General features: G+C 43.7%; 1 protein-coding gene across 3 annotated transcripts in view; it reads right to left on the reverse strand.

The window, feature by feature from the left end:
* Positions 1 to 16,353, reverse strand: part of LOC147678714 (phospholipid scramblase 1-like) — an 87,535-nt gene that overhangs the window by 44,994 nt on the left and 26,188 nt on the right. For 2 of the 3 annotated variants that reach the window (XM_086946170.1, XM_086946168.1), the window contains exon 2: positions 363 to 447. In XM_086946170.1, coding sequence (XP_086802296.1) covers positions 363 to 375 — 13 coding nt within the window. In that variant the 5' untranslated portion in view covers positions 376 to 447. The remainder of the gene's footprint in view (positions 1 to 362; positions 448 to 16,353) is intronic. The other variant, XM_086946169.1, reaches the window with a different exon arrangement.

Below are 16,353 nucleotides of genomic sequence, written 5' to 3' on the forward strand. Positions count from 1 at the left end.
GCACATGCGGGCTACTTTTGAGGTGTTCACATCCGCTGATACTAGCTCTGAAGGACATCCTCATTATCCAGTGACAAGCTAGATGATCCAATGGCTGAAAGGAGCTGTCCAAAACCACAGTATGTATGTGTATATGTATTTATCTGTGTGCTGTTTGGGTGTACGAAGATATGGGCTCTTATCAAATAGCTAAAGGTGTCTGTATGCATGATCTAAAAAGTGATCATTTTTTTGCATCCGCGAGGCAGGCATTTTTAAAGGCAAGAGAGTAGAGATGTATATTTTTTTTTAAAACTATTTGACTCCCACAAGTGGAGCTGTCCCTACAGAGACACAGAGGGGTATTTGGCTCTTGTGCTTACCTGGAGCCGACATTTCAAAGTGTGTCGCCAGTCACTTCTCTGCACTCTAGTTTTAACAAGTCTGGGCACCACCTAGGTCTCAGGCCTAAAAAGGAGAAATAAAAAAAGATATGAGCATAAGGTAATCATCAGACATGGCAGAAGTCTGGAAATAAGAAAGATCCAATCATGTATACGTTTATCCATTTATTTATATATATAAAAGTGGTGAGAACCAGGGCACCAATCAACAAGATGTCTAATCACTAAAATAAAAGTCAAGAGTTTGTAATGAATATTAAAATGCTCTGAATATCCTTGGCGCAGTCAGATGCCCACAACCCATATAATCCCGGCCCTCGATATACCTCTGTAAAAAAATTGTTGTCCAGAGATTTTCATTTTTGTTTTTGGATCATTAGAGAAGTAATTTAGCTTGGGTAGACCACTACGGGCTAGATGTAGGTAAATGCATGTTTGCTGTTCCTTAATAGTGATTTTTAGGGAATCGCAATTAAGAAAATCGCAAAATGCCATGTAGGTAGGAATCGCAATATTTTTTGCAATTCCTTAATATTCCCCAATTGTGAATCGCAAATTGCGATTCGCAATTAACAAATACCTTCCCATTCATTCCTATAGGCAAAGAGGCCCATAGGAATGAATAGGAATTACTCCAGCAATTTGCGAGTCACCAAGAGGCATTCACAAATTGCGGGCGCAATTTCAAGGGTGCCAGGGTTCCAAAAGAACACCCTGTTGCAACCCTGAAATGTGCATGTGTGCTCAGGTGGCACAAATACATGCCCTAAGGGCATGAATGCGTGCCACATGGCACTTAAAAAAAAGCAAAAAAGTGATTTTTTAAAGGAAATTCTAATTACCACCAACTTGAAGTTGGTGGTAATAAGCGATTCCTTAAGGCTAAAGTGTACTTTCTTTGGTGCTACTTACATTGCATTTAAGGAATCGCAGTTTGCGATTCCTTTAACGCAAGAGCAAAATAAGGAATCGCAATGCTGCGATTCCTCATTTTGATAGTAGGTTTCAACTTAACTGCATTGCTCGCTGCCAATTAACGATCGCAAACGCTGAAATTCTGTGAATTAAAGCATTAGCGCTTGCTATTTGGCCACCTACATCTGGCCCTACATTTCTAAAAATGGCGGATGTGTTGCAGTGATGATTAATATTTAAGGAACCATGAGACATTTATACTTCATTTTGGTGTCAAAACATAGGTTTGAGGTCAAGTAGTGTTATACAGACAGAAAATAACTCCTCATAGCAATCCTCCTGCCATTTTCCAAAATGGCAGCAATAATAGAGGAATAAGAGACCTATATAGAAATGGAAAAACTATTTTTTTAAATCCTTTTAGGTATAGACCATTGTTTATGATCTAAATATGAAAAACAAATAATGTTTATCACCCCTGTTTTAGACACGTTTTCATAGTTCACTTTATTTGTTTCTGCGATCACTATTGGTACATTTGTAGAATATTGAGCATTTGAGAAGACCATATCAACACAAACACTTTTTTGTAGCACAGGTTTTGCAAATACATGTATGTGTACTTTCTGTGGGTAGAGGCTTTGGAAATTTCATAGGTTTCAGCACCTCATCAACATCTTCCGAACCAAAATAACATGGATCTTTCTTTACATATGCATGATCCAAAACATTTATACATCTTCTGATCAAGTAGAACGCTCTTTTAAAGTGTCCACGCACAGACTATGACGTCAATGGAAGGTCACTTAGCAGGACTGATCTCTTGAACTCACTGTACCGAAGATAGTCAGATGTGTGATAGTCAGAACTTGTTTTCCACAAAGGCACAAGGCATTTTTCTACATCTTTAAAGTCACATTCTTTTTCTGTCTCAGCAAATCCTTTTAGAAACTTCATTGTTCAGCAGTTAAAGCTACAAGTTTAGTTCCAATTTCGTTCATAGTGCCATCGCCCGTAAGAATATGAGCCTCGATAAGAACACTGGGCATCTCTGGGTCAAGTTTCTTGCACTAAATATGAAACAGGATTAAGTGTCTTTTCTCGCCTGTTCCATAACGTATCCATAACTCTGACAATCCTTGACTTAAGAACATTGTAACAAATCTAAGTAGCACAATCATAAGATCTGTGTCATTTGACAGTACAATGACTCGATTGGAATTATTTCGTACAGCCCACTCAACATGTCACACAACACGAAGGTCAGCTTTCCCCAATTTGCTCTTACAATATGGCCCATACCTTTTGAATATCTCTCTGCAGGCATCAACTCCTCATTGACAATCATTCCACTTGCGATAATTGGAAATTCAGTGTTCATGTCTTTTGAATGAAGTGCACACTGTGCCTTGTTCTCTTTTGAGATTTAGGTTGGCGAAACCAAGTATGTCATTCTTGTTCCAGAAACCATTCAAACGCAATGTTTCTATAGCCTCGGAAATGGTGAGCACACCTTGTAACAAACAAACAGAGTTCCGCTCAATACTGACTGGACACAACAAACTCTGGATTATCCTTGAGGCAATGGAAGTAGAAATACCACTTATAAAGTCCATGAAATAGCTATACCATGGTGCGTGTGCTAGGGTCAGTTATGGAAATATGGGAGAGTGCACTGCTAAATTCCTAATAAGAAAATGGGTGAGACAAGGTTGTGTCCTTTCCTTATATATTAATGGCCTTGACCAAGTTTTAGTTAGTCAATGTCAGTATCTCCCACTCATCGATAAACGCCCAATCCCTGCGTTATTGTACGCAGATGGCGATGTCCTAATGTTGCGTACCAAATTGGGGTTACAAAGATTAGTGACTAGCTTTGCCACATACATGTGAAATCTTGGTTTGCAAGTGAACACTTCAAAAATGTTTATAATGAAATGTGGAACGAATAGTGTTAAATGCCACAAGTTTTATTAATAATACCAAGGTTCAGTGCACTAACCGAATATCCATACCTTGGTATTCACTTTGATTATAGAGATTATTGTGGAATGAAGCGTGCACGCCTCCTGTGCTTTGCGTTGTACACATGTTGTGTGGAATGCAGCTTGCACTCCTCCAGTGCTTTGCGGTGTACACCTGCTGTGTGGAATGTAGCGTGCACTCCTCCAGTGCTTTGCGGTGTACAAATGCTGTGCTGATTGAAGTGTGCGCTCCTCCAGGGTTTTGAAATGTACACTTTATGATGCATTTCAGTTTCACTAGCTCCAGGATATACATACCAAGAGAGTGTCCTCTGTAATTAGACGGTGCTTCCTTTTGCAGATGTAGGATGTTGAAACCAGGAATGAAACAGTGTGCACATTAAAAATAAATTATTAGGCAGACCGTGCATAACCTCACACAGCCACCTTTAGGTTTCTTAGCCGTCGTCTCATTGGTCGGCAGCGCTCTACAGCTTCAGTTTCTCATTCCATGAAACAAAAGAGAACCAACTGTGGCAAGGTCCTCCAACCAGAAGGGAGCTCTGATCTGAAGCTCCCCCTTGGTGAAGCGTACATCTGTTGTTTACAAGGCGACCGTGGTTCTGTGAATAAAATCAAGGTTTATTAAGCTTTATGCAACACTTCCCAGCAGATACCCATGAAGAGTCTATCTGTGATGTGGGACAGTGCTTAATTTGTAAAAAAAACATAAGTACCAGGGCCCTCGTCAGGAGACCACTGCAGCTTGCACCACATCTAAGCATGGGTGAATTTTGCGAATCTGGCATTCGCGAATTTTGCGAATTTGCGAACTCGCAATCCGCAAAATCTGCGAATTCTCGTGAATTTTTGTTGTGTTCGCAAGGATTTCTGCCAGTTCGCGAGGGTTTTGTACCAGTTCGCAATTGCGAACTTACATGTCGGCTCGCAACGGTCGCGATTATGTTGTTTCTACGTCTGGTTCATTATCACAGGTTCCCAGCACCCTCTGTTTCACCCCTGCCACCCTCTGTTTCACCCATGCCACCCTCTGGTACATCATCACTGCAGATTATGGGGGGAAAAAGCAAGCATACCTGCCCTGCTTCAACTGACTTGAATTAATTTGGGGTTGATTTATTAATGTGTCACAGTTTTAAAATTCCAGTCTGGCACCTGCTTCCTTATCTGTAATTTGCTTTCTGTTGCAGTGCAATTTTTTTTTCCAGGACCTTTGTGGCCTACTTGTAGCGATTCTATGATCCGGCTGTGAGGGTCAGAGCAGGGTCATACAATTGTTGCAACTAGCAACTGAACTCTGGAGGGGCCCCAGTCAGGAAGCACTATAGGGAATGGTTACTAATGATGAATTTGAACTTTTGCACCTGCTGCTGAGTGCTTTCAGTTTAGCAAAACTCGTTTTTCTGCAGAACAGCATTACAGCAACTGTAATGCCCCAAACAAGCTTACTTGTGAAAGTTGATTTCTAATCCAAAAGTGACCCAAAGAAAGTCAAAAGGCCTCAAATCCAAAAAAGTGCAGGCAAATGTCAGCCTGAGGAGTTATTCTGATAAAAATCATCATTTTCAGAAGGTCTATGCTGCTTGCTCGTGGATTTCTTGTGCAGAATTGCAATTTTTGCAATTTCGCGAGTGCTAGATTGTTGCTGCCCGCCGCACCTACATGTTCGCAATTGCGAACTTACACTGCACGCCGCAAAATTGTATCACCAAGAAAAAAAAATCCGCTGCGTGCGAATTTGTGGATTTTCGGTCAATTCACGAGCGTTCGCGGATTGCGAATTTACCGAAAATCCGCAAAATCCGCGAGCGGAACGGATTTTCCGCCCATGCTTAACCACATCTTGCCCCTGCCATGCTTCCAGTTATAGTAACAACACAACTTCTAACCATCACCCTCCTACATGTGTGACAATTCAGACTTTTCCAGACCCTCAGAACTATCAGAATTGCTTGCACAGCAGGTAGTGGGCATTGTTAATGTATATAGAATTAATAGTGGACTATTTTAATCATCTCTAAATTAGCCAGGCAGCGCCACCTTGAGGCAGAATATCATACGCGCTGGTGTTGACAATTAAGTGCTGGTGCCGAGCACTGGAAACCACCTGCTCAAATTAAGCACTGTGTGGGGATGCTTTCAGCAATGGGGGATTCCCCAATCAGGTAAGATGCCAAAGTTACAAAGTTGGCCACAAGTCTCCTTTTTTTTTTAAATTGTCAAATGTTCTTTCGCTCCCGCAGCAGGCGATCTTGCTAGGAAATTAACCTTTTACTTCCCGTAATCTTCATTACCTCGATTAGGCATTCTCCTCATCGAAGTAAATAACACATGCAACATCCTTGCCTCCATGACAGCCCAAAACACGATAGAAACCATATTATATTCTTTTTTTTACTGTAAAATAAAACCAGCGAGTTCTGTCTCTATGCCTAAGCCTGCAACAAAGCGCCCCCTATATAGTTGCACTTGTCCCGTTCTGCAAGTCATCCCCAAACTTTGTGTCTACATCCTTCTGTTTTCTGGCCCCATTTTTGATGGACTTTAGGACTCTGCGTACTTTACCACTGCTAACCAGTGCTGAAGTGCTTGTGCTCTCTCCTTTAAGTATGGTCAAATTTGCTTGCACCAATTGACACATTTAATTTACTTACAAGTCCCTAGTAAAGTGGTGCTACCTGTACCCAGAGCCTGTAAATTAAATGCTACTAGTATTTCACCCTAGTGAATGTTTACCAGGCCTAAACTTCCTTTTTAATACATTTAGGTTGCCCCTAGGGTCTGCCCTAAACATGCCTGTAGGGCAGGGTGCTTTGTATCTGAAACATTAGACATGTACTTTTTCCTAAATTCGTTTTCACTACTCTATGCCCTACCTCTAACATAGGATAACTTTGTGTTCCCTTATTACATTAAACAAGTGACAAACTTTAACCAGGAGCCTGTAGGAATGTAGAGTTTGGCATCTATGGAATTGTAATTTAAAAACCTCTTTAATGATGAAGTCAGATGTTTAGTAGAGGTGGGAGGAATTAGCGTAATCGGGTTACGCAAATCCCTGCGAAACGGTACAAAATCTACATGAACACGCAGAAATTCTGCGAGAACGTGGAATTGCTTGATCGCAATGCTTCTTTCCTGTTCACAATTGCTGTTTGCGTGCTCGGGGGGAAATATCTCACGAAAACGCATTTTGAGAACACGAACAAGCAAAAATTTCGCAAAGTCGCGGACCGCCGATTTTTGGCCAATTTTGCATTCTCCGCGGAACGCCAAATTACCCAAATTCCGCGAGAGGAATGGAATTTACCACCCAGGCCTAATGTTTATTCACAATTCTGAAGATGCCACTTTTAGAAAGTTACAAGCAGCACACAGTGCCCACACCACAATTACTCAATACGTATTTTGAAGGGTAAGAAACCTATTTATTGTCGCTTCCCTAGACCACATTACTTTGTGTTCATTATTTTATACCTTTTTCAAGTTTTCAAAAAATTCATAGCAGAAAAAGACAATGAATTCAAATATTTACAAGGCTAATTAAACTTTCTACAAACATTAAAAGACAAACATTATTTACACATTAGAAAACATTTTGACATCAAGCATTTACAACAAAATTACAAAAAAAATGATAATTGTTTCATCACAAACAACAATTATTACAAACGACAAATGAGAGAAACTAGAGTTGGGAGGAAAAATATAAGCAACTCAATGACTTATGAGTTTTTTTAATACTGGACCAGCCGGTCCTAGTGTTTTTTAACAATGATGGTTTTTAACTCCCAAACAACACTGCCGACGCGTTTCTAGACCAGGCGTAAAGTCACTGGTCTGTCATCAGGGCTGTATGTATCTAGTATCTGCAAGATGCAAAAACATTATTTTACTTAATCTAGCGTGTGGGCTCCTTCTTTCCATTCAGTAGCTAAAAACTGTTCTGTGATACATACCAAATTTTTTCAGGGGAGGAGTTCGAGAGGGGTCTTTTGAAGGTCCTTTTGATAAATATCGTGGCCAGACAGGGATGCCTAAAGAGATTTTTTGAGTGTGTGTAAGTTACATTATTGGTCGATTTATTTTGCTAATGACAAAAACAAATTGAAAGTGGAAGGGGGGGAAGAAGAGTATTGAGTAATTGTGGTGTGGGCACTGTGTGCTGCTTGTTACTTATATAGGGTCTAGCCCCCACCACGTAAAGGACCTAACCCCTGTTGTTCACAATATTTAGAGCGGGTGCATATCCACGAGGGTTTTAGGACTCAATCCAGTCCTTCTACTAATATACATCCATTTGGGTGGAGGGACTTCCGTCTCTCCCTAATATGGCAGAAAAGGACACATTGTCCTTCACTGAGACGCATATTCAAAATCTGATAGCCTCATCTCCTTTCTCCTCAGTAGCCTTGAGCACTAGCGCAAAAGAGCAAAATGAATCTGATAAGTTGATTAGACTACGAAAAAAGCACGTGAGAACAGAGCTACACGGGTATTTTCTCCTGAGGCACCTCAAGGGTGGTACCATCCCTTGGGGCCTTCAGGTGAAGAACGTGCCCGTCATTTTCACAGAAGACATCAAGTATAGAAAAGGGTTCAGCTAAATTAATACCAAGTGTAGCCGGGACCTTATGGTCCACACCATAGAAACGGCACAACGACTATGTAACAAGGAGGCCCAAGAAATCGAAGAACTGACTAAGACCATAGAGACCAGCCAGGCGGTCACCAATGCTAAGTCTCTTCTGGACAAAATAGAAAAAGACATCCAGACTTTTAGGGACAGTACCATTACTGATAAAAATAACAGATACAAGCGCGACGTCAAGGCGTTTAAAATAGAGCAAGTACACCCATTTTTACGAGAAGATTATTATTCACAACAAGATTCTCGCCAGGCCTTGTCAGCCTACCAGGGCAGATCCAGAAATAGATTCAGCACTTTCTCAAGTACGTCTTCCTCTGATTCAACGGGGTCTGACAATAGAAACTAAAAGAAGGGAGTGTCTTTTTTAGAAAAGGGCAAACAAACAAAACTCAGGTACAAGATACCATGGGAAATGCGAACCCGAAGCAGCAATTACAAGTCATAGGTAACTCTACAACTGTAGTCAATCTGTCATCCAGAGTTTTGTCTATGGAGGAGGAAACAGTACTCAATCTTGGTTTAAAGTGTGTACCCAGTAGAAACACTGATTTTACCAAATTGAAAATGGAGGCAATAGAGTTTTGCCGTAAGGTCAGACTGAAGGCTTTTTTTGCCAACACTCCATTAATTTCAAGTGCAGAAACAACTGGCCCGAGGAACAAATCTAATTTTGTTCCTTATACTAATATTCCAAAACAGGTCCAAACCTTTGAACAGGTATTACTGTCCTCCATTACCAAGATGGAGAAAGCAAAGACTTTCACTCAACAAAATATGAGCAAACATCAGAGAGACATAATTGGTTCGCTCAAGAATGACCCTTCAATAGTGATCAAACCAGCGGATAAAAGGCGGGGCGATAGTCATCTGGCCCTGTCCAAAGTATTTGTCAGAGGGTGAGAAGCAAGTGAATAATACCACCTGGTACCGCGCACTAACAGAGGATCCTACAAAGGATATCCAAGGACAAATTGCGAGAGTTTTGGACTCCGGCAAGGAAAGTGGCTTCCTGGGTAACAAAGAGTATGATTATCTCTCTAAGAAGTGCCCAAGGACCCCCGTTCTTTATCTTCTTCCGAAGAGACATAAGAACCTGACAGAGCCCCCCGGACGCCCTATCGTGTCGGGCTGTGATTCCTGTCTAGAGCCGATAGCGCAATATGTAGATTTTTTTCTATAGCCGTACTTGAGTCAGGTTAAATCCTATTTGCGTGACACAACCGATTTTTTGAACAATGTCGAAGGTACCAGCTTTGATCCACAATCACAAATCATGGTTACAATGGACGTTACGTCCTTGTATACCCAAATCCCTCAGGAAGAAGCCTTAGAGGTCATGTAGCTATATCTGGACCTGAGAGAAAGACCACACCGGGTCCCAACTGCCTTCATTTTAGAGCTGGCAGCAATAGCACTGAAGAGAAATTATTTTACCTTCAACGGCCAGTTCTACATGCAAGTGAAGGGCACCGCCATGGAATGTCCTTATGCCTCAGAAATGGCGGTGCTCTTCATGGCGCAGTATGAAGAAAAGTTTGTGGATATGAACAACCCTTTCAGACACCAAATTATACAGTGGTACATGTACATAGACGACGTCTGGCTCCTGTGGCAGGGGAGCCAGACCGACTTAATGGCCTTTCACGGATGGCTTAATACTAGGCACAGAGACATAAAATTCTCCATAGAGAATAGCTCCAGCCGTATGACCTTTTTGGACATTGAGCTAAGGTGGGAGGACAGACGGTTGGTAACATCATTGTTTAAGAAAGATACTGACAGAAATACGATTTTACACCACAGGAGTGCACATCCCCGCAGTCTAAAAGCTAATTTACCCTATGGGCAATTATTAAGAATAAGACGCAATTGCTCGGATATACAAGACTATGAGCGCCACGCACAAGCGTTTTGCTGCGACATGCAAGAACGGGGTTAACCTCGAAAGCTCCTCAAACATGCTCTCAAGCGCGCTAAATACACACCTAGAGAATTCCTGTTACAAACTAAACAGCGCACACCTCTGGATAAACTTGTGTGCGTTACAACCTTCGGCCCAGACACACACAAACTACGACAGGCTGTATTAAAGAACTGGCACCTTTTGGAGGGGTTGAAGTGTCCGTTCCCCAAACCCATTTTTGCCTACAGAAAAAAAATCACAGTATTGGCCAAGAACTCATTCGGGCTGATGTTGTCATACCCAAGCCCAAAAGCGACTTATTGGCACAATGGAATCTCAAGCCAATCGAGGGCCACCACAAGTGTGGCAACTGCGTGGCTTGTCTGAGCACAATAGAAGGTTCGTCCACAAAGCAATCAAGTGGAGACATAAAGAGTTCTCTAATTGTAGAACCAAGAATGTTGTGTATATGATACTATGTCCGTGCCCATTAATCTATATTGGAAAACCAGCCAACAAGTGAATCAAAGAATCAGCCAGCACCGATCACGTATCAAGAGACAATGGTTGAGCATTTTTGTGAAAAGGGCCACAATGAACAAGAGTTGAAATGGTCTGTACTGTATACCATGAACTCGAAGTCCAAATGCCATGACGTCGAGCGCGTTCTGCTACAGAAAGAAGTGTATCTGATTCTAAAATTTAATAGCGCACAGACTGGCCTGAATAGTCTGTCTGAGATAGCGCATGCATAATCAAATTTGCAGGTTCCGCCTTGTCCCTGGTTTGTCCGTTGGTCTTTGTGATTTAATTCTTCACATTGATAATAAAATTGGTCCTTAAAAGGCCTTGAGATGACCCTTGAATGTTTTTATAAGTACAGGTTGCCAGAGTCACTTGCTCCTTTAATATCCATAATAAGTTTAAAACACTTGAGGGCAAGCACCATTCACCCTTTAGGAAAAAAATTCTATGAGTGCAATGTGCCAGAAGTAGGATATTAATCCACGTGCATTCTGGTTACATAAAAAAAATGTTTTTTAACTGACTGCAATCTTTGGGACTTCACGTCCCAGAATGCCCCAGCTCATTCCCGTGTATAAAAAACAGGAAACAGCGGTGGCCATCTTTATTGAGAGAAAGAAGACCCCATCAGTATCGAGCAGTGGCTAAAGCAGCAGGTAATCATCCACCCTGCAACAGTAAGCGTTTATTTAGTGCCCCAACAATCTTAAACGTACCGCTAAAGTCGTTTTTTGTTTTTCTATTAGGATGGTGATAGTGATACTCCTTTTTCCTTGAAAATAAGAAAACGAAGGAAGGTAGGCCACCTCAATTGTTTTTACCCACCGTGTTACCCTGGTTGCACGCCACAAAGTTAATAGCGCAAATCTCCCCAACACCACAAATTCAACCTCGATGGTTACGCCGCCAAAATTGATCCCGCCGTAATTCGGCAGTACTCCAAGACTAAGGTACGCTCCCCCCCCCCCTTCCACTTTCAATTTGTTTTTGTCATTAGCAAAATAAATCGACCAATAGTGTAACTTTCACACACTCAAAAAAATCTCTTTAGGCATCCCTGTCTGGCCACGATATTTATCAAAAGGACCTTCAAAAGACCCCTCTCGAAGTCCTCCCCTGAACAAATTTGGTATGTAGCACAGAACGGTTTTTAGCTACTGAATGGAAATAAGGAGCCCACATGCTAGATTAAGTAAAATAACGTTTTTGCATCTTGCAGATACAAGATACATACAGCCCTGATGACAGACCAGTGACTTTACGCCTGGTCTAGAAACGCGTCGGCAGTGTTTATTGGGAGTTAAAAACCATCATTGTTAAAAAACACTAGGACCGGCTGGTCCAGTATTCAAAAAACTCATAAGTCATTGAGTTGCTTATATTTTTCCTCCCAACTCTAGTTTCTATCATTTGTCGTTTGTAATAATTGTTGTTTGTGATGAAACCATTATCATTTTTTTTGTAATTTTGTTGTAAATGCGTGATGTCAAAATGTTTTCTAATGTGTAAATAATGTTTGTCTTTTAATGTTTGTAGAAAGTTTAATTAGCCTTGTAAATATTTGAATTCATTGTCTTTTTCTGCTATGAATTTTTTGAAAACTTGAAAAAGGTATAAAATAATGATCACAAAGTAATGTGGTCTAGGGAAGCGACAATAAATTGGTTTCTTACCCTTCAAAATAAGTATTGAGTAATTGTGGTGTGGGCACTGTGTGCTGCTTGTTACTTATATAGGGTCTAGCCCCACCACGTAAAGGACCTAACCCCTGTTGCTCACAACTTTTAGAAAGTTGGCATTTTCTAGACCTAGCCATTTGGTGCCTGTATCCTAGGTCACATGACTAAGTGTAGCCTGCAGTTGGGTTTTGTGTATTTCTCCCAGTCAGTGAGACATAGAGGGAATAATTGGTGGCAGGATGGGCCATTTCTGACTTTGAGGGGGAGGAATTGGAACCTACCACCCTTGCACATCACAACGGCCCTGCCTAAGCACTCACACAAAGGGTTTGACACTAGTCTTTTGTGTCGCTAGGCAAGCTGAGGCCAGGGCAGGGAGGCTTGAAATTCCAGTCACCTCTAGGGTTGGAAGCCTCCAGAACCTTCTCTTACTTCAAAGTGGGCACCAGGTACAAATATTGAAACCTCAAACCAAGGTCTTTAATACACCTCTGGACATGTGGAAGCCTCAAAAGGACTGCTGTGCTGCTTTGAATGGACTACTACTCTGCTGCCCGAGTGAAAAGAACTGGACATCCATCGTGAACCCAGGCCACCAGAGTGGCTCCAAGGCCTAGTTGGCTGGCATCCTGATCAGAGCCTCAGGGACAGAAAAGTCTCCACCCACCTTTAACGGAAAAACCCGACTGTCTTTTGTGAGTCTGCCCCCCCCCCCCCCACCCCTCCAGGTAGTGCTGCCCCTGTCTTAGAACATTGGAAGTGGGCCTGCAGGTGCACGGCCAACCCAGCAGTGGTAAGGTGAGTAGAACAGACACATTGCAATGCAACTTCTCCCAGGCTCATCGGAAATGCCAGATCCCTAACACAGAGCCTCGTGTCGTAGCTTCCCCGGAACCACCACTGCATGACACATTCTCAGTGCAGCCCTTCGCATTGCCAGCCCAAATAGACTGCATCCTCAATGACACATCTGGGTCTGGAGCTTATTCGGAACCAACGCTGTGCAACTAGGCTTTTGCATCGCAAGCCCCTTGTCGATGGCATTGTCAATAAGGACACAGGATTTCACATCGCAGCCCCGCAGCTTCTGCTGAACAGCTGCTGTGCGACGCATCCTTGGCACGGGATCATGCAATGCTCTGCAAACCAGGAATAAAGGTCCCCCGCTCCATCGCAGTTGGCCAGAGTTTGTGACTTGGAGATGCCTCTCCAGATAGAAGCGCTCAGTCTAGCAATCCACCAGAAGGCGTGAAGCAAGATCCCAGGTACAGAGGGGCTCCCCACGGAACATTATGCAGCTTTCAGAGCCACTCTTACTCCTCGCCTGATAGAGAACTACAGAGAGGTAGACCATTGGGGAGTTTTACAAGCTCAGTGCATAGGGCCCTCATAGTGGTGCTCCGAAACAGGGTAGAGAAACCCTTAAGGTGATCTCTTACCACCTGTGGACAACATTGAACATTGACTACAAAATCTTAAGTAAGGTCCTTGCGAATAGGTTGCTTCCAGCACTTAGCTCCCTTGTTCTTTCGGACCAATGTGGGTTTGAGCCTCGAAGGGTAACGCACTCCAACATTCAGCCCCTGAGCCACATTATGGATGTGATATCCAGGGAAGCTGACCTCCCGGTGGCGGTCTCCCCCGATTAAAAAAAAGCATTAGATACGTGGAGTTGGTCCTACTTACTAGAGGTGCTGGAGGTGTTTGGGACAGGTTCTCATTTTCTAGGTTGGGTCAGTCTTTTATATACTGCCCCGCAGGCGAGGGTCCGCTTCAGTCATTAGAACTCGCACTCTTTTTCCAGAAGTAGAGGGACCCGCCACGGGTGCTCTTTACCTCTAGTAATGTCAGCACTTGCTATGGAGTCCCTAGCTGTCATGTTGCACACAAGGGGCCCTGTCTGGGGACTCAGGGTGGGACTAGAATGGCACACGGTGTCCTTATACGTGGATGATGTGTTAGTATATCTACGAGACCATGCATGCACAATACTGGCCATTTAGTACCTGCTCGACCGCTCCAGGGAGATGGCTGGTCTCAAGGTAAACTGGGGTAAATACTGAATCTTCCCTTTAAGCGGGATTGAGCCGGAGGGTCAAGAAGTGCCTCGAGAAGTGCCGGAAGTAGGGTACCTCTCCTGGATTTTTGAGACCTTTCGCTATCTCAGCACAAATGTTTACCACACAGACAGGGACTTGCTCGATGGTAGTCATGGTAAGGCCTTGACCTCGAATCGTCAATCCATGCACTTCTGGACCTACCCGGCTACCCCTCTTGCCTGTGGGAAAAGCATTGGTGGCAAAGATGCTGGTTCAGGTTCTTCAGAGGTTTCCATATTTCTTTGTGAATTTGCCATTGATACCAACGAGATCCTTTTTCAAGACTCGGAGCTCACTTGGGGACCTGCTCGGAAGCGGGTTTCGATCCCCATACTTCGGCGCCTCATGCTCGAGGCGGGACTTACTTGGGGCCCCAGACCTGGAGCTGTAGTTCACAGTGGTCCAATTGCAGTGGCCTATGCGCCGGTTGGCCGGAGATAAAACAGCAGAGGGTAGCCTGGTTCGAGCACATATGGGAGGCCTCAACATACTGGAGTGGATGCTCTCGCCGGGTAGTCTGACCAGGGGACTGGGCAGGCTCAGACGAGTAGCCAAGTTAATCTGGACTCCATATGTCCAAACCATACGTGAACAGACCCCCTATGCACCGCAGTTGGCCCTCTGGAGTGAGCCGGCCATGAAAGATCTGCTGCGGGCTCACGATTCTTCTCCATGGGGAGACGTTGGGCTCACCCAAATGGGTGATCTATACAGCAACAGTGCTATGCTCTTTCCAGGGACTGCAGGAACTACACAAGCTTGTGGCAGGACTTTTTCTTGCACACACTGCAGTTAGGGAGACAACTGGGGATGTATGGGCACCGGGGCTGGCAGAGCCTCTGCTCCACTTGGGTTTGCAGTTCTTCTTAACACATGGGCTAGGCCGTCTGGCGGTTTCGGGATTCTAGGCAACACTACTGAGGGATACAGTGAATTTCTTACCTGGGGTAAGCCCAAATGGGATGGCGGCTTGGGCAAGAAATTAACCACTAAGTAGTGGACCATGGCCTTAGAACGGGTGAACAAGTCTTGCGCAATGCCCGTATAAAATTCATTCAATTCAATAAATTACATTAAACCTACTTTACACTGCACTGTTTGCACAAACCGTTTCCGGTGGTGGCCCCGGCCTGCCCGAGATGTGGTCACATAGATCTTACATATATTCATATGGTTTGGGAATGCCCGTCGTTGATGCACACATGGACCCAGTTGATGGACTGGACCATACGTGGACGGCGATTGATGTCCAGTTGCCTCTAGCCTCGCTCCTATGGTTTTGGGGGATCACAAACCAAAGTAAGGAGTACCAAACACTACTTGGAGCTAGTTGAGCGGACTTTGGCCCTTTTTAAGCGATTATTGCCCTTGTTTTGACGGCCCCTGATCCGCCCACGATCGAGAGCTGGCTTCGGTAACTCATAAATGGGCTCCCTCTGGGAGAAGTGGACGCCATGATACATGATCGTAGGTTGCGAGGGGGAGAAAATACAATGTGGGACACCTATGACCTTAAGCTGTTCGACAGGTTGAGTCCACCCTTACCCTAGGTTACAGTACCTCCCACGGTGATCCGGGCAGCTGACTATATTGCTGTGCGACCCATTCACTTACCCACACTTGCTCACTGGATATCAAAGGGAGCTCCTGCGCTCTCCTGGGTGGACTGCACAGGGGTTCACCCCACTTGGTACCACCATGACCCTGTATGCTCCATGTTTACGGTATCCTCCTGTTCCCACATTACCGCACTTCCACATAGCTGCAAATGTCAGCCCCAGCCACAGGGTTTCAAAAGATACTGTACTGTTTGCTTTTATTTTGTGATACACATATCGGCTAATGCATGACGGGGCGCGTTGTGTCGCTACCGGTTGACATCATATTCCGCTTTCCCTTCCATGCCATTATATGACCTGCTACTGAAATACGGTTTACTCTGAAATGAAAGGAGGGGGTGTGTCCATCCACCTCATGAACGTGTTGAATATTGTATCCTATCCGGCTTGCAGTGGTTTTCAATTAATGTCAATAAAGAAATGAAAAAAAGAAATGTGTGCGCCTAGGCAATGATGCAGCCGTCGGAAGCAGTAGGTTCGTCATCACTCCCTTTTAACCATGTTTTGGTTTTGATGGTGATGCACAATATCAGCAAAAAGCAGAGTTTAAGTGGAATGAAAAAACTAGGTCTCTCAAAGAGGCGTGGCCTAAGT

Source organism: Lissotriton vulgaris, chromosome 12, assembly GCF_964263255.1.
Source record: "Lissotriton vulgaris chromosome 12, aLisVul1.2, whole genome shotgun sequence".
Lineage (NCBI taxonomy): Eukaryota > Metazoa > Chordata > Amphibia > Caudata > Salamandridae > Lissotriton > Lissotriton vulgaris.